Here is a 24,373-nt window from a genome sequence, read left to right on the forward strand (position 1 = left end):
ATAAAATCTTTAAAAAAAAAAAAAAAAAAAAAAAAAGAAATTTTATGTAGTGTTTCTCTAGCTTGTGACCACCGAATACTTTTTCTGCCACAGACCATTTCATAGGATTAATGATCTGCCTTTGGTCTGTTTCACTGGAAATTTTCAACCTGGACCAGGAATACTGAGATTTTAAGGGTAGAAGTATCTGTTGACAACTGTGATAGTGATTTGCATCAACCTTCTAGACATGGGAGCAGTCAGTAGTAGTGGAAATGAATGGAGGGAAATTCCTCAGGGAGGTCAAGTTTGGCAGACAATCAAGCTAATACAGCTGCCCCTCCTCACCAGGAGCATTTCATTGGTGACCTTCCAAGTTTCTGGGTTCTATTTTTATTAAGGAGGACTTACCAGGTGCCAGACGTTAAGTCAGACTCTTAGAAAATAAAAAGACACAGTATCTGCCCTCAAGGAGTCCAGTTAAGGGTGGGATAGAGAAGACAGTAGTAAAGTGTCAGAGGAGGTGGGCATCCAAGTATCCACAAGTGCTATGGGAAGACCAAGGGCAGTCAACCTGCTCCGAAGGGTTCAAGAAAACTTGCAGAGATCATGATGTCCAGGCTGGTTCTTGGAGGCCAAGAAAGGCTTAGCCAGGAAAGAGGGGAAAACATGGCACACTCAGGGAACTCCAGGGAACTTGCAAAGCTAGAATATGGGGTATAGAGGCGACTGAACCAGGTGCACGAAGGGCCTTGTGTGTTAGGCTAGGCAGTTTGGATCTTATTCTCAAGGTGTAGGGGGATTATTAAAGGCTGTTGAATCTCAGGATCAGATTAACCTTTTGAAAGCTCCGTCCAGCAGCAGTGTAGAAAATGGTTTGTGTAGGTAAGATCAGAAAGAGAAAGCTCCAGAAGGCCAGCAAGAATGACAAGGGCCTAAATGAGGGCAGTATGGATGGAGAGAGGGCAGGTGAGAGTTCCAATTGACAGGGCTGGATTAACCCAGACGTGGGGGTGACAGCCATTGGTAGGCAATTCCCAGGTTTCGGACTTGAGCAATCCCAGGCAATGGTTGAGCCACACCGTAACGCAGGGAATAAAGGACAAGGGGCAGGGTTTGGGGAAGGAGATAATGTATTCAAGTTGGCACTTGTTCAGTTTGAAATTCCGATAAAACATGTGAGCGATGTTCAGGAGATGGTTGGAACTCTGGGTTAGAAATACAGAATTTGACAGGTATCAGAATAAAGGCTGTAGGTGAAGCCATAGGTGTGGATGAGATTGGGCAGGGAGCATGTAGACTGAGAAACAGAGCCAAAACCCCGGGGAACTAGTATCTCCCTCTTCCGAATGCCTATAGCATCTGTAACTCATATGGAATTTGTCACATGCCACAGTAAACATTTAGAGCTCAGTGCTATTGTGTACAGAAAGGATCATGCTAGATATGACGGTACAAAGAATAAAAGAAGGTCCTTTTATCCCAGGAGACTATGCTCTAGTTGTGGAGAAAGCATTATACCCAACTATTATGCAAAATGAAATGATATAAGAGCTATAAATGTGTTGAGTGTAGAAGAGACAATTAATTCAAAGGGAGAGAACAGGTTGCAGGAGGGGAGGAGACATTTGAGTTGGGCTTTGCAAAATAAGTGGATGTTGCAAGCAGGGAAGGGAAAAGAAGGCACATAATTTGAGGCTGGAAATTAACACACGAAGACCACAACAGAATGTAGTGTAGGAAGTGATAGAGAGAGAAGCTGGAAAAGTGGCTTGGGGCCAGGATCCAGGGAATCCTGCCGAGGTTCTCAGGAGTCCATTTTAAAGGAGACACACACATGGCTGTCTATCCAAGTGCCTGCGACTAGCAGATTCATTCCTGCCTACTCCCTAATTTCAGAAATGCCTTTAAGAACAATGAGTCAAAAATGCTAAAGGAAATCTAAAAATCACCAAACTAAGGCTTGAGGCTTATAAATGTTTTCTCTCAATTCTGTATTTCCATCCTGCAAAACTCTGTTAGTGGAACTTTAATTACTTGGCTTCATTATAAAATTTCCATTGCATGTAAGTGTAAACAATTTCACTCTAATGCTCTCATTTGAATCTGTGGCTGAAAGCATCAGTAGAAATCACATTTTTGTGGCACTTCCTTGGCACGTTGAAGGAAAACAAAATGAAGACGGCTAATCAAGTCATGAGTGACTTTGAAAGTGAGGGATTATATAAAGATAGTAAATAATGAGAGATAAAGAAGTATATTTTAAAGATTAAAAATATTTTATTTAAACTTTTCTTCATAAACACTTTTAACATTTTTTTTCAATTTAAAAACAGAATGGATAGCATAAACATGTTTGAATAGATTATATTCACGGCTTGGGAAAAATTACCTGACAAAAATGTAAAGGCTTTCAAAACAGGTATAAAAGGCAAACCTTAAATTATTCTAAGATTTTTTTAATCGGCCCTAGGATTATTTGACTACTGGCCCAAAATGTACCTAAAGGTCAAAATATTTTTCTATAGACAAAGTATGCCCAAGAGGTATAGAGCATATACAAGTTAGGTAGAAAATAACCTCTCCGATCACCTCACTGGAACATTCCTTCAGAAAGCAAATTCCTAATCCGTATTGATATACTGATTAATAGGGTTTTCAATGTAACGTTGTTCCCAAAGATGTAAAAAGAAAATCCAAGAATATTAAGGGGGAACAAACAAAGCTGATGGCATTCTCTCAATGTTACTCTTGTAATATTGAAGTTATACGGGTATCCTGAAAGGATATGACTCCCATGAGTTTACCTATTCCGGGCTATGTCTATTGAATATTTGACTTTATAAACTCTCGATAAATTTTTCAGGACTTCCATTTTTTAAGATAAATCTCTTTTTAGAAGATATTTATTCCCAAACCAACTCTAATCCGATTAAACAAACATATGTATGATCCCTAAAAATGTTCAGAGTACAAAAAAAATCAAAAATGTGTAATAGGCAAACAAGAAAAATGGCACTAGCAGTTTTACTGCCATATAGCCCTCAATTATATCTAATTTACACTATTGTCTATGTTGTATTTTACTTTAGTCTAAAACTTTAAATTATGTATTCTCAAAAGAGCTAGTCTTTTTTGAGAGATAGCTTATAAACTGAAATAACAATTTATATTATGAACTGAAATGTTATGACCTATCACCACATATACATATATAAAAATAGTCCCACTGAACGTTTGACATGTTTAGATTATGCAGCTCAAATAATTTGTTATAAAATATTTTAAAGCTTAGTTTCATGTAATTAAGACAAAACTCTCCATTTTTACCACTTCTCCCCACACAAATGTGTGTGTCCTTTACTGTGACTCGAGCGGGCTTCCCAGAATGAGGTGTCCAAAGGTGCTGCTTTAGAAAAGGTAAGTGAAGGGCTCAGTCAGTATTTCACAAATTATAGTAACACTCACACAGAGCAGAGTAATGAGGACACAGAGAAAGCTGTCTCAAGAAAAGCTAATAATTCTATTAAGCTTTGCTTTTCAAAAACCAGTAGTATTTCTTCCAATACAAAACCTTCAATGGGAGAATTTTGAATTTTATGTAAAGGTTGTAGTGCAAGGATTTTCTTTAAGCAGATTAAAATCAAAACTTAGGTCAGAGACATGGAAGAGAACAAACATTTCTAATTAAGATGCAATTAACGAAGATCAGCTATTTTTGTAAAGTCTGGCATTTAAAATGTAAAGTGAAAATTAACACAAAGGTCACAACAGTTGCACTTTAGTTTCAAATCTCTTACTGAATTTTAAAAACCTACTATCCTGAACACATAACAATGTATATAAACAAAAATGGTTCCAAATGAAGCACACAAAAAATAAACTTGAAAAAAAAAAAAAAACTATGAAAAAATTTTCCACAGTTTAGTATAACAAAAATAAATCTCTTTCAGCAATTAAACCATGGTTTGAAAAGGGAATGTAAGTTATTCATGGATTTAAAGGAACCTTAAATTGTCGCTACATATAAACAGAACTTTCTCATATATTCGTGAAGAACCCAAACAACAGCAACTATTCTTAAAGCTCCAAACTGATTACTGCTAACATCAGTTCAGACATGACTTATGTGTGAAGCTGAACTCAGTTAGTTCAAGTTAAGATTTCACAAATTTCTCAAAACATGAACTTTGAGCTTGGCCTTGTCTTTAGAATAGAAGACCAAGAATTGCAATAGTTTGCCCAGATCTTACCTTAACTAGGGCTATGAAGTCATATCTAAGCAATTAAAGAGAACCACCACTGGAGTGTAAAAGCTTGCTTAGAGGTACCCTGTCTCGGTCTTTTCCAGCAAAAGACAACCACAAGGAAAATAATGAAGACATTACTGTTATTTTCTTTAAAGTAAGACAGCACACATACAAAACACTAAACCAACTAATATATTAGGAAAAGAATTAAATGACTAACCTAGTCCTAGGTTTCAAAAATAAAATTAGAAATGATTTTTAAAATGCAAAAAAAGACTTTTACCCATATTACCATGGGACATGGTATCGAATTCCACTTTTAAAAACAAAGTAAATGATAGAACCATTTAATAAAAATTTAAGTCTCATATACAAAAGAACATTATTAACTTGATTTCTAAAACCAATGACAATGTTTTTCTTTTTCAAAAACTACTGTGTACCTGTTTCTTAAACTCAAACACCTCCAGTTTTGGAGTTTTAAAAATCAGGGTTTTTTTTTTCATAGTTGTCTAATGTAACTGCAAAACAACAAAAGTCTTCACATTTCCATGACTTCACTTTTCCATTTTATGTTCAGTGGTGCAGCAGCAAAAAAAAAAAAAAAAAAAAAAAAAAAGTGAAACTAGAAAACTTCTACAACAGCCATACAGAAGGCATTGCAATATTGCACCGATATCCTAAGGTCTGGCAGGTTCTGCCAGTGTAGATCTAGTCTGTATCAGATATAGACTCTACTCAGGAGAAAATGGCATCAATTTGAATGAGCCATTCCCTGGTTATTCTTAATTTTGTGAACTATGTTTTTCCTTCAAGTTCAAAAATAGTTGAAAGGTGCGGCTAATCCTAAAACACTTAGTATAAATGCTTTTAAACAATTACTCTTGATCCATTCTGAACTTTGAGGTTACTGTCCTTCATGCTAGTAGCTTTCAGTAAATAAAACAAAAGCTGAGGGCTTACATGCCCAGTGCCGCTAAGTATTTTGTACTAAACAAACAAGTAGATATGACCAGTAAGATTATAATCCTACTCCTTACCTCTAAGTCAAAACTGAGCTTCAATTTTCCACAAGTTGCTACTTTCCATTCAATAATAGATGCAGCAGCTTTATTGAATGTAAAGAACGGGAGTTGCACTTACTTTTAGGGGCCTTTACTTAGGAGTCTGGTATTACCTAAATTCTCTTTAAAAGTGCTTGCACGCTGCAGGGGCCAGGGCTTGTCATATACCACTCCGATTCTCACTAAAAACAGGGCAACGTTAAACAAACTGCAAAGAAAAACATTTTCAACAAGACATACATCGATAAGGAACACTAACGTTAACTTTTGAAAAGAAAATATAAAATGTTAGTTTTCATAAATCCATACATGTTTCAGGAATATAAGGAGTTCAAATATTACTGAATCAGTATGGACTAAAGATAGGCTACTCTGATACCAAATGAGGACTCCAGTTATTATAACTTTCTAAAAACGTTAATACATGAAAAGACATTACATCTAAAATTCAACAAGTATGGCAAACCGTGTGTGCAAGTGCACTAGCTTAAAAATATAGAATCCTAACCACGCACAAAAGGGGATGTGCCTTATATAGTCATAAGATGTATGCAAGTATGGATATGCTTTCACTAACACAATGCAGATAAGAGAAGGCAGCTTAGAAATAGTGTTTTGAATATAAAAAGTTAATTTTGTAGAAAATTTATATTTTTGCATTTTCAGCAAAAAGCCATGCAAAAAAGGTCAAGAGTTTTAAACAATAAAACCAAAAGGTCTAACGGACTGAAATACACTGAAATAAATGTTCAAAAAGATTTCAGATATAGACTCTACTTCAGGAAAAAATGGCATCAATTTGAACGAGCCATTCCCTGGTTATTCTGAAATTACATCAAGTGACACTTATCAGGTCTGCTCTTAGAAGATGCACGACTCCTACGCTGACATCTGAAAGAAATGTTTAAAGCATAAAATCAACTTCCCAGATAAGTGGATCATTCTATTAAACTGCTTCTGGAAGTAGTTTCAAGAGCTAGCGCTTAGAATTAACTTATTGCATGAGTTTGAGGCCACTAAAAAGAAAAAAAAGGATGCTAGCACAGAATGAAACATTTGTATGCTATTAGACCAATGGCTTTGATAGTAAAACTGGTGAGGTTTTTCTTTATGTATTTTAGTTAACTACTTTGTCACAAACAAACATTTTGTTTGGCTTTTTTTAAAGGAGAAAGATGTCACTGGTTGCAACGTCTGACTTCATCCAGTATATATTCTGGAAAATGCAGGTTGCATACTTGTAAACCATCCAGCTTGCAGGGCATCCGCGGGTACTCATCTTCCTTCCATTTGTTTTCTTCCGGATCAAAAGTGAGAATGGAATCGCTGTAGTGACCGTTGTAGCAAAGGCCTCCAAGAACCATTATTTGTTTGTCCAGCACGGTCACACCATGGCCACTTCTACCAATTGGCATGGACGCCAAGATGGTCCACTGATCAGTCTCTGGGTTGTACACTTCTGTGGAAGGGCAGCCCTGAGATTCGAAAGAGGCCCTCAAGATCACACAGACACCACCAAAGACATAAAGCTTGCCGTTGTAAGAAATCATCTTGTGAAAGCATCTTGCGTAATTCATTTTGCTTTTATTCTCCCAGCAGTTGGTAACTACTTGGGTTCTCCTGGTCCGTTGTTCGATGGTTCCTTCTTTACTGGGGTCAAACACGCACACTTGTTTGGAGGTGGAAGATGAGGTGATTCCACCGGTGATAAACAACTTGTTATTGAGCACTGTCCCCTCATGTCCATATTTGTTAACTGGATAAGGATCCACAAATTCCCACTTATCATTGGTGATATCGTATCTCTCTGTTGAATAGAAAGTCTCATCTCTGGTTCTGCCTGCTACGGCATAAATAAACTTCCCAATAACACCAACTGCAAATTCTGAACGTGGCACAGACATGTCTGCCATCCGCAGCCAAGAGTTTTGTCTTGGGTCATACCTGAACACTTTGGAAGAAGCATGGAACTCACCATCTGGGCCCAGTTCTTCCCCGCCCAACAAGAACACGAAGTTATTGACAATAGCAAGGCAGTCCGGGCGCAGAGGTACCTGGGGGCCCTCCAGTTCCCACCAGACTCTCGGTTTCTTTAAGAGAAGTATTTTACTGTTGACCATGCTGTGTCCAATCATGCCTCGGAATACTGTAGTTTGCGGCTTGGCAGAGCGGATGCGGCTTGATTTCATATCCAACAAAGGCTGCTGGTGAACGTTCTGAAAGTAATGCAGTGCTTGGTCAACTTCATAGCGAAGCTGGCGGGAGTATCTGTAGAATTCTGACGTCTTAACCTAAGAAGACAAGTAAAAGAATTTAACCAAAAGCACAGCACTGGCAAACAAAACATCAGAGCTCACTAACATGATCAGTGAAAGATTTTCAGCTTACTTTACTAAAACTGCTTTTATTTTTTTACAAAGCTTTTATATTTGTTTTTGTAATCTGTATTTGTAATAACCTATGCACATTCCCAAGCTTTTTAAATTAAACGAGCTGCTTTCCAGGCACAAAGCTACATTCCTCTAACAAAATATATTAATCACCTATTGTATGTCAGGCCCTGGGCTGTAAGTAAGTGGTGGCTATGAGGACAAACAGACGTGTCACAGTGGAGAAAACCATGACCATGGTTTTCTTAACCACAAGGAACACTGTAAGAACAACAGTGACTGAATAACTTAGGGAATTCAGTTAGTGAGTTAGTAAAAATTTAAATATACACAAAATTCTCAGTAGGTTTTTGACGTAAGGACTTGGTCTGTTATCATAAACTCCTATCGTAATAATTCAAGTGACAAGAAAAAGTCAATTTTTTTTCCTTTGGGTTTTTGAAGCTGGACCTACCTAATCCAGATGATTACATACTAAGGTCTTATGAAGCACTTTTAAGTATTGTGCTAATGCGATGGGGAGATAAAAAAAAAAAAGTAAGCTGTCTGTTTCCTCAAAGAACTTAGAATATATTTGGGGAAATGAGAACAAATACACATTTACCAATAAGTAAATGAGGCACTTGACGGTTAGCTATGAAGCTGTACAGCGCATCTGTGAGTGCTGTAGAACTTTAGACAGAGAGCATAGCAAACTGGCCCGAACCACTCAAAGGACACTTTGTGAAAGAGGTAGGAAGTTGAAGACCAAGCGGGAAAAGCCTGTATCGTAATGATGAGGATAAGAGTCTTAATGGTAGGAATTAGGTCTTGTAGAGATAAAATTGACAGAAGTACATGACTGATTTGAAGTAGGGATAGGGCGAAAAAAAGTGGGGACTCCAATGTGATGTGAGGTTGCAGACAAGGTGATAAGGGAGAGGGCATTAATGAGGGAACAGGAAAGAAGCTGGTTTGGGAGAGGCATGCTCGTTCACGGGTGGTCAATCGGAGATGCTGGTAGGATGCTAAGGCGGAAGCGTCTAGGAGCCCGTTGGAAATCTGGGATGACAGCTTGGGAGGGAGCCCAACCAGGAGTATGTACTTATGAACTGTCTTACCTTCCTCTCCTCCTTCTTCTTCCCTCCTTCCTATCTTTCTCATTCACTCCCCACCTTAAGGCCAAAAAAGTATTTGATAAAGAAAGCACCACATTTTAAAAATATTTTGCTAACTGTATTTCAATATAATTGGTTCCCTTCATAATCCCCAGTATTTTTTTATGCATTTGAAATCATTGTTCTGAGAAGGAGTCCTTCTGTGGGTTTCATCAGACTAGCAAAGGGGTAAACAGCACAAAAAAGGTTGAGAATTCCTTGTCTAACCACATAAAAGAGTGAAAACTGACATTACCGCATTGGGTGCTTTAAGTGTAATATCTCACGTTAAACTATTCCATGAGAGCAATAACCATCCCTGTTTTCCTGATGAGAAAACCGAGGCTTAGAATGTTAAGTAACTTGCCCAAATTGTTTACATGACTGAAACTAGTAGACCTGCGATTGCCTGAACCAGGATAGTCTCGCTCCAAAGCTGAATCAATTTCCAGTATGTTAGAACACAGCTTCCATTACTGTTTAGAAAACTCTTTAAATGACATACTCATTTATGAAAACACTTAACATGTTCAATGAATTAGCCTAATGACCCCTTTCAAAGAAAAGATAGGATAATTGTTCTCAGTACAAAGAATCAATCATACAGATCACGATGAATGGGCATCCAACCCAATTGTTCCTAGCAAAACAGTAAGTGGAAGAAATCACAGCAGATAATAATGGTAAACAATTAATTTCAATAAAGGTAATATAATAAAGAAAAAACATAAGATCTGAGGTCTTATCCTTTACTACTTTTACTTCACATATAAAAAGTTAAAGAACAAAGGAAACAAACTGAGCTTCAATCTCTTATGAGAAACAATGGAAAATTTCACACATTTTTGCATTTTTTGTTTTTCATGTATACTTATAAAGAGGCTTGCCATTTTAAAAATGGGTCTCCTAAAACCATCAAAAATAGATCTGATTAGTAAAAATGAGCCTTTTTTTCCATTTTCCATTCATTTCTTGTACGAATTGCCTACTAGTGTGACTCACCCGTTTTCTCATCTTTTCCTTATTGATTTATAAGAGCTAAAAGGCAATATCCTCGAAATCCACAAGAAACAGACCTCAAATTAAATATTTAAGTGCCTACTGTGCACAGCCAGTGGTCTGAGAGCTACACAGGTTTTGAAGTAATAGAATCTTGTCCAGCATAGTAATTAAGCACCACGTCACGCAGCCCAGTCTGGTGATTAAGAATCTGATTTAGGAAATAGCCGACTTTGGCACTCACAAGCCCTGCGATCTTGGGCAAGTAACTCAACATCCTCAAGCCTGTTTCCTCGTCTGGGTTACCGGGTAACAGCAGCACCTATACCTCACAACCCTAAGGCAGGAGACGAGCAAGACAGTCTATGTGCAAGGACTCAGTATGGTGCCTGTCATGCGGCAGTGTACAAAAACCACAGCAGTTACTATTATTACTGACCAGGGGACATCTGTGGAAGTGCCACTCAACTTAAGTCAACGCATCTGATGATGTGCTTTCAGTCTGTGTAAAAATTCAGTCTTTCAGAAAGTACAGGAGAAATGAGAGAAACTGTTACTTTGGACCTAAGACTCACCAGTAAAACATGATTGGTAACATGCAAGCAGGAGGAAGCTTTAGAGAAAGCACCCGTGTTGTTTGGAGATCAAGACAGAAAAGAAAGGAAATGCTGCACATATTGGATGGGCAGATTTCAAGTTTTCCAAAGGAAAATTAGGATCAATTCCAAGACCATAAACTGTGTAAAGAAGCTTGAGAAAGCTTGGAGGCTCTCAAAAGCATAATGCTGACTGCATAATTGCAACACACACTGATGAGGGGAAGAAAAAGGGAAAGCATCTTAAAAATCTGATGTGCTGCAGAGAGCTTTCTGGAATTCAGATGTTAAAAAAAACACTTATAACAGATGGTAAAAAAAAAACCCCAAAAACAACAACAAAAAAAACAGGCACATAAAACAAGTATTAGTGGAATGGAGCTGTAAGAATATTGTGAACAAGGCTAAAGCCCCAGGATGAACTGTGACTTTACAAAGTGCCAGATATTGAATAAATGGCATTTTAGAGGTTAAAGTAAAAAGAAGTAGAGGGAAAAGTGAAGCCCCTCCCCCCCCATGGGGTTTAATGTTAATAATGACGAAGACAAAGAGAAACAACCTTACTCCTATTTTATTTCCATTCTCAGCTAAGAATGTTTTATTCTTTCCAATCTGAAGATCAAATACAATGACTAAGAAGAAACTTAAATCCAAGATGGCTAAGAAAAACAAGAAAACCCAGCTAGATATTCTCACCGGGTTCAAGTCATTTGATCTCACAAATCACATCCTAGGATCCTGAGAGGCTTCACAGATAAGGCTGCTTAATTGCTTTCTGTAATCTGTGTGGAATCGTGAAGAATGGGAGAGGACTAGAAGCCAGACCGATTTCCCAACTACAGACTGGTTAGCTCGAGGATGATCCCAGATTGCTAAAAAATAGCTCTCGCAAATAAAAAAGCGCCACACACTAGGAGGCAGCACAGATTCACCAAGTAATGCCAAGACTGCCCATTTTCGGTTTAATTTTTGACAATGTCACAGCACGGGTAGAGAACGAGAGAACTATGATGTCAGCAAAGTAATCAACAAAGTCTAATCATAAATGAGAAACACTGGGGACCCATGAACCACCTGAAATTGCAGCAATAATCGTGTTAATGCGTTTGGGGGATAGGGTGAGGTGGTGGGAAGTCCACAGCTTTGACCAGATGCTCCAGGGAGCCACGAACTCCAAAGGCTTTAAGTGACTGTCCTCACTATAAACTCTGTGGTATGACAGCCCGAAGGGGTAATGAAATCACGGGCTGAATTAAAAGAATAGACAACCCTCCACTCTCCAGCTGAGTGAGACTACAACTAAGACCATGCTCATGTTCAGTTCTATCGCTGTCCTTCAGACATGGACACAGTGAACCAGGTCTGCAGAAACGTGGCAACTGTTTTCAGGACCAGTAAGGGGAAATTGGAAGATTTTAGGCCAATATAAAACAAACAAAGCTTTGTAATTAGAACTGTCAAGATACTGGATGTTCATTCATTATGCGTAAGACCACAAAAACTGGGAACAACTCAAGTACCTATCAATAGGACATGGCTTGAATAAACGCTGGTATGTATCATATGCAATAGTCATTAAAAAGAATGAGGGTAATCCATATGCACTAGCAGACATTCAAAATGTCAAATGACAAAATCTGCAGAGCAGTCTATGTAGTATTCTCAAAAACTCAAACTGAACCGCTTCACAGTCGGCAGGAGATGCAGGGGAAAACGGTTATCAGTGAGCTCCTGGGGGACTTGCCCTTGTTAGGTTCCATATAGGTCTGTATCTACAGGGACCACAGTAAAAAAGGTAAAGGTACTATTTTCCCAAGTCAGGGACTGTCTACCTCGAGTCACTGAACAGCCTGCCACTGGAGGTAGTCCAGGTGTAACCACCTATCACGAGCACGGGAGAGGGACTCCAGTGTCACACGTGAACCACAAGAACGGCCTGTAATGACCTTTCACCTTCCAACCACAGGTTCTTGCAGATCCCATCAAACTGGGCCAGCCTGTTTTTCAGTCATTTTCCTGTCTTTCATTTCATACCCCATCTTCGGGTCCCTTTGTCCTCTTCTCCATTCTATTGTGCTCTCTTGAAACCTGGGTTCCAAAGAGTTTCCAAGACCCATCTCAACTCTCTGTTAAAGTCCAAACAAAGCTACATATCTGTATCCAGTCTGTTCTACCTCTGAGCCCCCGACAGTGGAAGTTGTGCCTCTTGAGATAGCTGGTCATACCAGAAAATATCTAACCAAAGAAATTTAGCTCCTACTTCTCTGCCAAGACCAAAGTTCTAGATCTACCTTGCCCTTTTCCCAGAGCTATTCACCACTGCAATTTTCCTCTAAAACCACACAATTATCAATAAGCATAACTAGTTTCTCCTTTCATTATAGAAACGAGGAATGAATGCCTCTCTGATAATCCTGGACAAAGTAATACAGATATACTCCGCTTTAAAACAAAAGGTGGAGGACTGAAAACCTTCTATGTGAATGGAATCATTTAAAGTGCATTAATGAAGGGAGCTGTCCAGAAAGAAACGTGGCTCATCTTTTCATAGAGAAACCATTTCTCCCATCATTCGCTCCTCATGTAACAGTTTAACTATCTGTGTATATCAGTTGCTCTCAAAAGACAGATATGGAAAGAATAACATTTCTTTCATGTTCTCAACTACTTTCCTTATCCTTTCATAGGATTAAAAAAGCTGTCTTGTTTTAAAACTTGGAAAGAATATATTCATTCTTTATCACTTTTCTTGCTTTGATACTTAAAAAAATTGTATTATGAAAGACATTTGGTCTTATCCTGAATACAAAATGAAAGCATGGATTGCCTCTTAAAAACAGTGATCTGAACATTTTAAATTGCCCATTTCCTCCTTTAATCTTCTTTTAATGTAATTGTGTGCATGCACATATGCATGTAGTTAAAGGAGAAAATGTGAGAAATTAATCTTGAATGTGGTTCCTGTAAATACATATTAAGTCAAAGAAATAATAGCTAGGCATTACCACTGAGCAAAAATTCCATGTTTCCCCCTTCATTGTCAAAATGTTACATAACCCATTTAGTAAATTTTTAACCTTTAAAGGTAATTTGTAAATACACTCTTAATTTGGAGAGAATTCTGAAAGTGGAACTGGCAGTTAATTAAAATAGGCATTTCCACAGAGCTTACTACCTTTGTTTGATTAAAAATCTGCAATTTTAAATATCTACTAAAACCACCTAGTCTAAAATTATTTTAGGCTTTCAGTCAGTCAATTCAAGATATTATTAGCTGTTTCACCTTTCAAAATGATTTATAAATGCCCAATATACTTATATTAAACAAAAAAAAAACCAAAATGCCTTTCATTAGTTTATCTATCAGTGGGAGGTAGAGGGGGACATGGGGCGAGAATAATCCCTGCACTCAAGATCCCAGGTGTCAGGCCCCGGACAAGCCTCCAGTTTAGAGGTTTCCCTTCATGAAAGGAGTTAGCTGCATGAACAGACAGCTCTCTGGCCCTTGCTACATCCAAAATGCTAACCTCCTTTTCGGAATGATGAGTATAAGGTGTCGTGTGAAAGGAAGACTGAGTCCTGGCTGTCAGTTTTATCATCCCTTCCCCATGATCCAATCTCCTCAAAAGAAATATGCAGAAACAAAGCAATTATTATCATGGGGCTTTAGTGCAAAAACAAATTCTTTGGGAACTACAGCTACACTTGCTAAAATTCTGATATTCAGTAAAACATAGAGCAGTCTTTATATGTTGTATTGCAAAAGCATCTACCCTGGTATGAGAAGTCTATTTATAAAACCATGCTCAGAACTGAAGCTTATATTGATTTGTGTGAAACAAAATCACAAAAAAAGCTAGGTGCAAAATGCCTTTAATTAATCCCTTTGTCCTCAAAAACTGAGTTAATGACCAGGGATATGGCTATAAATAAAAAAATCGGTTCCCGTTAAGCACAAATCCTCTCAGTGACACTCTAATTGCAGTCAAATACCAAATGGTAGACACAAATTTTAATAAGGATTTACCCATCCTCTCTTCTCCTAGCAGGCCAGTGTCTAAAAGCTTCACAAGTAAAATGACCAGAGTAAATGGGGGCGAGGGAGAAGCCCCTTCAGAACAATATTCTAATAAGAGTTTCAGCACAATTGGGTTAGTCCTCTATCCCTTCAACTTTTCTATAGAGTGAAAAATACTTAATTCAAAATAAATGTGCTTAGAAAGTCTAATGTCCTTCCAATCTTGGTGCAACAGTAATAAAGTACCACTGGAAATTAAATAAGAGTACACAAGCCTAAAAGGTAGAAAATGATGTAATTTTCAAAAATTTTAAGACCATCTTATTACCTGATTATACTAATATTTAGCTAGTACAACTAACTTTTAGAATTCATAACTTAGGAGGAATTTTTTCTATTTATGGAAATACTCTCAACCATGTAAATATTTTATCTATAAATACAGTAGGGCAGAAAGAAAGCCAAATCAAAGACGTAATCCTAAAACTAACTTCTGAATGACCAAGGCTTACCTATGACACATGTAATATTTTCTGGGTAAGTTTTTAACTTGAGCATTAAAACTCTAAAGCCTAAAATCTTAATATTTTTCCCTTGTTCCTTCCCTGCTCCTAACCTTTCTCCAGTCATTTTCTGACTTCTCTGCTCCTTTCCAATTTCTGCCTATCATTTGGTTTCCCTCTTTTTCCAAATTATTAAAAAGGTTTTCTCCTTTTACAAGTTAATATAGCTGTCTCCATTCCAAGTCTTTGTTTTACTACATAGTTAATTTCTAATTCTACGCTTTTGTTTTCATTTTTCTTTAAAAGGAAAAATCAGCAAGTAAGATTGAATTTCTCTACTCCCATTTTCAATAGGTTCCTACCTGCTTAATACACCCTCTGAGATAATCTTTCCCAGGGGATCTAACAGCAGTCCACACCCTAGATTACCTGCGCTCTTCAGGAACCTGTGTACCTGGAGTGAATGCAAGTTCAAAGTAGAAAATAAAAGCCCTCTACATCTATACATAAAAGGCAGAAGACTGGAGAGGAGAAAAACAGCTTGATGATTTTTAAAGAATTGCACACGTGTTAATTATAATCATCCAAGTCCATGGGGCTGGGGAGAGGTTGGCAAAAGGGAGACTGATGCAGAAAAAGACATTAAGTTAACTGAGAAAGTATGCTTAACCCACTGACCTAGTTTCCAACAGAAAACCTGCTAATCTGTGCCTTCATGCCAAGGGGCAAGTGAGCTGATTGTTAATTTAAGCAATTTCAAGTTTATAGCTATACCAGTGCTATTTAATATATGAAGGGGTTTTAAACCTTTTCAAAAACAACTCAAGCTTATTAGAAATTCTAATCAACTTTCACATTTGAACTCCAGGTTACTTGCCTTTTAAAAAACATTTTTGTCAAATACAGCACTGCTTACATTTCTCATGTACTTCTAAAACTGTGAAGGTTAGAGGGAAATTTCTGGTTTTTTCCCCTAGATTTGTCTGGCTGTTGCTGAAGTCATTAGAAATAAACTGTTTTCGAGTTTTTGGCTAAACTGTGGTAACAGTACAGGTAATAGTTCCGTTGTTAGACATTTGTGGATCAATCAAGTGCTAGATTATTTAAAACATGTTACAGTGCGTAAGTGGAGAAATTCTGGAGAGTATACTGCACCTACACTTTCCATAGATGTGTCCTAGCACAGGCAAATTTCATTACCAAGTGGGTTGTACCTCAATTAACCAACTATCACACCACCCAAGCATGACATTATATTAAGAATAAATTTTCTTATGGGTTATAGTCCATTGTTAATGCTATACAAATCAACAATGTTGATACAGAAAATATTTGGAAGATTATCAGTGATTTGTGAAGACCATTCTGACAGCTACTACATTCTTAGTAAGGTATCCAAGGTATATTTGGGTGCTTACTTTGTAATCCTTGAATTCCATCAGTTTCAAGGTGAGTCCAGAACACCTCATTCCCATTTTAAAAGGCAGCTTTTAAGGCCACAAATTCTGCTCCTTATTTTTTTTTAAATGTTAGAAAGCTTTTCTGAAGCATTTTACTCTGATCCTAGGATTGATTTTCACTAGTAATGGAGTCATCTTTTTTCAGCAGACTATCAAAATTGTCTCAAAGTTTTAAATATTCTTATAACAATAACTTTTATAAAAGGCATATATGATTTGTTAAATCCAAATATATCCTCAGTGAAAGAGAATTAACATTCTTTTCTCATTAAAACATTAGCTTTGCTCTTTAAAAGTTATGTAAATCCAATTTGGGGGGATATGGTGAATTACAGTTAACAGATTAGGGGTAAAAAAATCACACTAGTAAGTCCAAATACCATGAGCTGGTTTGTAATACAAAATATTTGGAATAAAGGAGAATACATCTGTATAATCTGCTTCCTTAATAAACAGCCAATGAAAAATCAACTGTAAAATCCTAAATACAAGCTAAGTAAATGCACTGTTTTACCCCTATAAGATTTAAAAGAGATTTTCTTTCCTTTTGAAAAATTGAAAGATTTTATGATTCTGATTAATATAATTTTTAAAGGGATCACGGGTACCATGACTCTTACCTTATGCATATTTATGATACTGAAAATGCCCTAGGTTCAAAAATATTAAAATGTCACTGCACTAAAGAATCAACATATAGCTATTTTAATGAATAACTTAACTAAATTTTGCTTTAAAAAACCTTTTCTGTCCAAAAACTCAAGTATGTAATGCATTTTGTCAAATATACATTTACTTCATAAAATGCTTTTAATATAGCAATTGTTTTTTACAAAACCAGAAGACCAAAGAGAGCAAAGTTTAAATGATTTAAATCTTCACATCACTGAAATGCAGAATAACAAATGTCAGGCCTTATCTCTGTTGGCAAAGACCATCAGAGCTAATAAAAATACATGCCACAGACATCTGCATAAGTAAAAACTGAAATTGAAGTCTAGTTTTAAAACTAGGAATCCACTACAGATAAAATGAATCGTAAAAATCTCTTAAACAACTATGCTAAAAGGACAAGATTCTTACATTTATTTTCAGCTTTGATTATACAGTGAAAACCCTGGAATTGTGCTTTCACATCTTTTCCCCACATCTTGTACTTTTTTCCCTGCCACTGAATTTCTTAGGCTGTATTTCGTTCATGCAAACACTTCAGAATTTTCACAACTCTATAACAACTTCTGAAACAACCCACCTGAGCCACAGGGTTAACTGTATACTTCCTGCGTCTCAGGATCCTCTCTCCTCTGGCAGCTGTAATTGGAAGCTCTGGGACTGAGAGGCAAATAGACCCAGGTTCCAGTCTGAGCAGTTCTGGGCTAAGATTCCGAACTTTTCCAAGCCTGTTTTCTTATCTATAAAATGGAGGAGGCCTGTAGAGTCTACCTCCGTGTAGAGCACTCGGTATACGGCCTGGCACATATAGTGTTCACATAAGCAGCATCACTGCTTCTAAGGAACTCGGTGAGGAAACGTGGAAGTCTTGGTCGCTTTTGTGATGGTTCCACAGAGTATTCAGTACAAAAGTTAAGACAGTCTATTTTCAGCTGGGGAGAAAATCCAGAAGAGGACTAGGGGAAAAGATACCGCGGAAGAATAAACCCAAATATTTAAGCACAGGTAGAGGGCATGATTCAGGTCCCTGGAATCAGGGGGTCTATTCCTTGGGGAAAGGCAGGACGTCCCCTCCCCTCACGAGGAAGCCACTACTCAGGTCTGACGGTTACTATCAAAGGAAGAATTAAAATCTCCACGGGTTCCTTCACCAAGCTCTGTTCAATCACTTGCCATTTTCCTGAGGCCAGGGAAAGGATCCTGACAAAGAGATGCTATGCTCAAGTTCTCTTCATCAGCTACTGCACAGGAACAGGTGAAGTTCATCTAACACTAAGCTGTCCGGAAGATTTCTACGGAGGCTGGGACTCCAGGAGAGGGGTTAAACATGTGAGAAAAGCTGTTTATTGTATACTCAGACAGTTCCTAATGAACAACTCACTCCTTGAATGTCTAGAGCAGCGCTGTGCAACAGAATATAATCTGAGCCACAAATGCGAGCCAAAGATGGCTCACAATCTACTAACCACATTTTAAAAAGTAAAAGGGTGAAACTGATTTTAATATTTTATTTAACCCAATATATCCAAAATATCATTTGAACATGTAATCGATATAAAAATTAGTAATAAGGTAATTTACATCTATCTTGTCATGGTAATCTTTGAAATCTCAATTCAGACTTGTCACATTTCAAGTATTCAATAGCCACAGTGGCGACCATATTGAACAGTGTAGTTCTCGAGTCAGAGATATATACTAATTTTTGTATAAGAATGAATCTTTTAATTTTGACACTTTAGCTAGTTTTAATCCCAGTAATTGAATGGATCTGAATGTTTTTTAAGGGAGGGAAATTTTATGAGTCTAAAAGAAACAACAGAATAGTGTGAATAAAATTCTTGGATTGGGCTATCTAGCCTCCTAGTACAAAAAACAATGGTAAATTCTAAGTTTCATCAGGGTTACTAAATGGTTCTCTAAGACTTTCTCTGGCTCTGCAACAGTATTTTCCTGTGATTGTTCCTGAAAAAACATGATGCTAAAAAGTGGATCTGTTAACAGGAAATATAAGGACTAGAGGAACTAAGTTAACACCAACACAAAGAAATAACCTGATAAATTCAGAATGTGGCACACACTAAGACAAGGGGATCTGATCTGGCTCCAAAAAAAAAAAAGGTGGGGGACTGTTTCAGATTAGGAAAGATTAGACAGACATGATAACCAAAAGCAATGCATAAACCATAACTGGATTCTAGGCCAATTTGGGGACAACTGGGAAAATCTGAAAATGGACTAGCTATTAGATGATATTAGGGTCTTACTGTTAATTTTCCTAGTGAAATGGTATTGAACTTGGGTAGAAAAGTCCTTATTCTGAGGAAAGGCATGTTAAGTATTTAGGGATGAGATATCATGATGTTGCAACCTATTTTCAAAGGTTCGGCAAAGAAAAAAACCTACATATAGCAAATATGGCAAAACGTTAACAGTTTTTGGATCTAGGTGATAAGCTATTCAGGCATTTATTATACTACTCTTTCATCTTTTTGCATGTTTGAACATTTTCATCATAAATGAGAAAAAGGAGAAAGAATTCTAGATTAAGAGACATAACCAAATATGCTGTACATGAACCTTGATTAAATCCTTAAAAATAGCTTTAAAAGACATTTGGAGACAACTGAGAAAATCAGAAAATGGAGTGGATGTTATATGACATTAAGGAATGACTTAATTTCAACAATGGTATTATGGTTATGTAGAGAATATCCTCATTCTTGGGAGATGAGATGCTTGCTAAAGTAGTTAGGAATGAAGCATCATAATGTCTACAACTTTCATTGAAATAGTTTAATTAAAAAAATGTTACATCAAGGCACACACACCCTCTACCTATCTATCTAGCTAAAGCTAATTTGGCAGAACGATAACAACTATTAACCTACAAGGTATGTTTACGGGTGATCATTCTATTATTCTTTCAGCTTTTTGTTACGTCTAGAAAGTCTCATAATACAAAGCTTTAAAAAAATTAAAGCTAAAAATAAAAAGCGCGTATCAATATTCCATTTTTCTAATTTTCAGCAAATAGGATAAAACCACAAATCAAGACCACCCACGTTTTTCCCCCCAGATTCTCGTACCAGAAAAGGATCAGCACCGATGTAAATGTCTTTAATTCTGGGCCTTTCTAGAACCAAGCATATATAATGGACATTAAAACGGCCTTGTTTGAGACCTGCAGTGTACCGAGCACAGGAAAAATAGATGGGCCTCATGGTGCAAAATAGTCCAAATTCTTGTTTCCCAACCAAATTTTCCATTTAGTTTGGTTTCTGAAGTTTTATTTCTAGAGATAAGCTCTCAGATCTGGCTACCTTAGTGTTTCTCAACATTTAGAAAGCCATAGATTCCTTTGATAAATATTAACTCTCACACACCAAGACAAGAATCACTGACTACCTTCCATTTATCTTCAGGGCCTTATTTAAGTTTTCCTAAGAAATTAACTCAAGAATGAAGCCTTAACATTTTCATTCAGATGAGATTCACAATACCTGGCCAATGGGTAATAACCAGCCCCTATGCTGTGCAAGCAAACAATCCATCAGAAGGTACAATTGATGTTTTTATACGATTTACAAAACTACCCGATGATATTAACTTTCAGCCACTATCACTATTAACTACCCTGAACTGATAATTGGAATACAAAGGCTCTGCAGCTCAGCACTTAAAACTCATTTACTGCTATCAATTATCCATCCCATTGTGCCACTAGAGGGGAAATTTTATTTTCTATTTCACAAGTACTTCCTTCTAGTTGGAGGGTTTTTGTTTTAGTAGTGGAAAAACATTTGCATTTAATGTATAAAGACAAAACAGGATTCCCCAAGGAAAGAGAGCAATAAAAACAGAAGGAAAAAAATCAAAACAAATGATTTACATAGTTAGTGCGGGGCTGATTATCACTGAACAAAAAGAATTAAGAAATGTATTCCTTAGTTTCAATTATTTCTGCCTTATCAGTACATTCTGGGAATAAAAATAAAATCCCATAAAACAGAGTTCTATTAAATGTGTAAATTAATATTTCAAAGCATTTCAGAAGGGGGAAAAAAACATGCCAGGTTGCTGAGTGTTATTCGACGGCGCAAATTTGTTTATTTTTCAAATGATGTAAATAGCCCTCCTTTGCAAATATTTTATGTTTATCACCAGGTCTGGTAACTAAAACTGAACAACTATTTAACATGAAGGGTGTCGACCAAAGCTTTAAGTGTGCTTTCTAGAAAGAAGAAAAGATGCAAGGGGTAAACAGAGCCCCAAAGGTAACCATGTGATTAGAAACCAATTAAGTTAAGCAATTACTGAAACTGCTTTCCCTCCTTTGGGCAAGAAAGGATCACAAGTGAGACTCTTGATATAAAAATGAAAAATGCTTACATGTAAAAAGGCCAAGGCTGTTTTGGAGAAAGACCATTTTTAAGATGGCAGAACTGTTACATGGTAAAACGTGCACAGGGATATTTGATCAACACAGACAGAGGATTTACAGTCTATTTGTTTAGAAATGCCCAAACAGTTTTAGACATAAACATAGTTTTCATGGTTAGCTAGTGTGCACAGTGAAACGGGGAAAAAACAGAAGTAGGTAACAGCAGGGAAGAAAATCACCACGAGGGCCTATTGGTTTTCAAGAGCTATTTTATGTTTCCTTACTACATTTTAGAGGAATATGAAACTGTATTAATGCGTATCATTCAGAACTGTAAAACTCCTCAACTCTAATTTCAGCATGTATTACTTAATTTTTTAAAAAAGAGAACCAGCCTGACCCAGTTCAGATTTAATTACTTTGTGAAAAGAAAGAAATGCTAAAGCAAACCTGTATTATTTTGGGTTAAGTAATTACGCTTCAACATTAAACGTACTTTTAAGATGAGACTACTCCACTACCTACCTGGTTTATCTTTCACCCACAAAATGTGTTTTAAAAAATCTAAATGCACAAGCTACAACAAATTAGACTTCTTAAACATATTCTTATAAACTATTCACTTTTTGACTCCTGACCAACCTAGGAATCTTATTTATAAAGACACACTGCCTTAACTAAATGAGGAGTCCTGTCCATTGTTTTCAAATGCACTAACCTTCTCAAAAACACTGGATGGGGTCATCAAACAAAACCTGATGTTCTGAATGATGGTATCGGTATGTCTCCAGCGTCTTCTATCATGCCGCAGCCAAGACTGCACAGCCTCGTACAGCTCTATCTCTGGGAACCTGTTCAGATGATCATTATCCAAATAAGACATGAGCTTCTCAAAGCTCAGATAAGACAGGAAGTCAGGCCTGGACATGAGTGGAACAAAGTTGTCTAGCAGAAAGGCGTCCAGCTTCTCCCTGACTCCCTCGATGTTTACACCGAAATCATCTAAGAGTCTCATAATTTCGGCACAGTTCCCTAAGCAGATTTTCGCTAACAGAAAGGAGCAGCAGAACTTCACCACTTCTATAAGTTGAACATACATGGCAGCCTGAAGAATCTCATGAACAGTATTCATACTCAGTTCTATAGTTCCATAGTACATAAACTGAAGAACGTGGCTGAAACCAGTAGCAGTTAGACCTTTTAAATGAATTTTGTCCTGATCTCGCTCCCTCATGTCTGCAGTAAACATAATTCTGAAGTAATCACTCTGGGTGGCCAAGAGTGCTTTATGGGCCTGGAACTGATGATCTTCAATAACCAGAGTGACATCAAGAAGCAATCCCTCCTCATACAGTGCTCTGAACCCAGCAGAGACACTGGTGTCATGGATGGAGGAACAGAATCCTTCCATGTCCCCTGCCATGAATCACCTGGAAAAAAAGTAATCAAAGAAAACTGTGTTAATCATTTCCATGCATTCTGAAGACATTATTAACTTAGAGCTTAAACAATTTTTACAATTATCTCAATTCCACTGTCTAAATCCTAAATGTACAAGCCCTTTGGGAGAAGACAACCTAAAGATTTGAAGACCAATGTTTTTGGCTTCCCTACCCGGGGGAGAAAAATCTATTAAATACCTATCAAAAAATGGCAAATTGTTAACTTACAAACAACATATGCCCATCCCTTTGATTTTACACTGTTCACCAAATATATTTAAACATGTCCCCAAATTATCAAACAAAAAGGATTTCTCAGCCAAATACTAAATTATGAGAAAAAAACAAAACAAAAATTAAACCAAAAGCACCATTGACCTTGAAAACTCCTAGAAACGTATCCAAAGAATATGCCAAGTTGTACACACAAGGTTTTTCTTTCTATCCTTATTTATAATAAAAAATTGGCACGTATTCAAAAGCCCAATAATAGATTAAATAAATATGGTACAGACCTATAATGGATTACTGTAACAACGAAAAATGATGGCAGCAATCTACCTATTCTGACAAAGGATATTAGGTATTGTTATGTAAAAAAAGCAGGCAACTATAGTATACTCATTATATTTTCAAAAATTAAATACACATGCATAGTTTAGATGAGAAAAAGTCTAGAGAAATATATACCAAAAAAAAAAAAAAATGATGTCCCTGGGTAGTCAGATTCCAAGACATTTTGAGGTTTATCTTTTCCTTTTTACCTACTTACCTTATTTTTTAAAATGACCATGTACTGCTTATATATTTAAAATATAAATATGCACTTTAAAGGAAATTAAACCCTATTTTTACATATCAGAAAAATGAAGCCAAGATAATGCAACTATAATTAGATCTCTTAACTCTTGCTGCGACGTTCGGATATGTTTTCCTGTGGCCTGCACTATCTAATTGATGCCACTTAATATGTTTTGAGTATTTTTTGCTAAAATTCAACATAATGGTAAATTACCATACAACAAAGGTTTAAAATAAAAATAATGTCATTTATGTACAAAGCAGCTCAAAATGTTATTAAATGCATAAAATAGTCAAAATATCAACTTTTTTTGGATTTTTGACACATTTTGGAAAAAAAAAAACTTGAAATCGATGAATGCAGTGAAAAAGTAAAGTAGAACACAGTAATTCAGTTTATTGGACTGTTTATGAAGTAATTTTCTCCTTTTCACTCAACCCCATCCCAGGCCATCTATCCTCTCCTCGACTGTCATCCTCACACAGCTCGGCGCTTCCTCCCTAGTAACACATCCTCCCATCCCTAAATTCCCTCCCAACCCTTTGCACTGTGCCCAGTTGAACCTTGCACTTCAGTGTAAACAAACTCCCCTACAGGCTCCCGCTGGTCACAGAAAGTTTTCTCCAGTCTGATTTAAATTAGGAAAACACTCTTCTATGCTCTTCATAGAACAAAATG

General features: G+C 36.9%; 1 protein-coding gene across 3 annotated transcripts in view; it reads right to left on the reverse strand.

The window, feature by feature from the left end:
* Nucleotides 1-2,235: 2,235 nt before the first annotated feature.
* KLHL15 (kelch like family member 15) overlaps nucleotides 2,236-24,373 on the reverse strand; it is a 34,618-nt gene continuing 12,480 nt past the window's right edge. For 2 of the 3 annotated variants that reach the window (XM_074324119.1, XM_074324120.1), the window contains 2 exons: nucleotides 22,170-22,881; nucleotides 2,236-7,584 (listed from right to left, as the gene is read on the reverse strand). In XM_074324119.1, the coding sequence (XP_074180220.1) occupies nucleotides 6,472-7,584; nucleotides 22,170-22,874 (1,818 nt within the window). In that variant the 5' untranslated portion in view covers nucleotides 22,875-22,881 and the 3' untranslated portion in view covers nucleotides 2,236-6,471. The remainder of the gene's footprint in view (nucleotides 7,585-22,169; nucleotides 22,882-24,373) is intronic. The other variant, XM_074324121.1, reaches the window with a different exon arrangement.

Source organism: Rhinolophus sinicus, chromosome X (assembly GCF_036562045.2).
Source record: "Rhinolophus sinicus isolate RSC01 chromosome X, ASM3656204v1, whole genome shotgun sequence".
NCBI classification, from domain to species: Eukaryota; Metazoa; Chordata; class Mammalia; order Chiroptera; family Rhinolophidae; genus Rhinolophus; species Rhinolophus sinicus.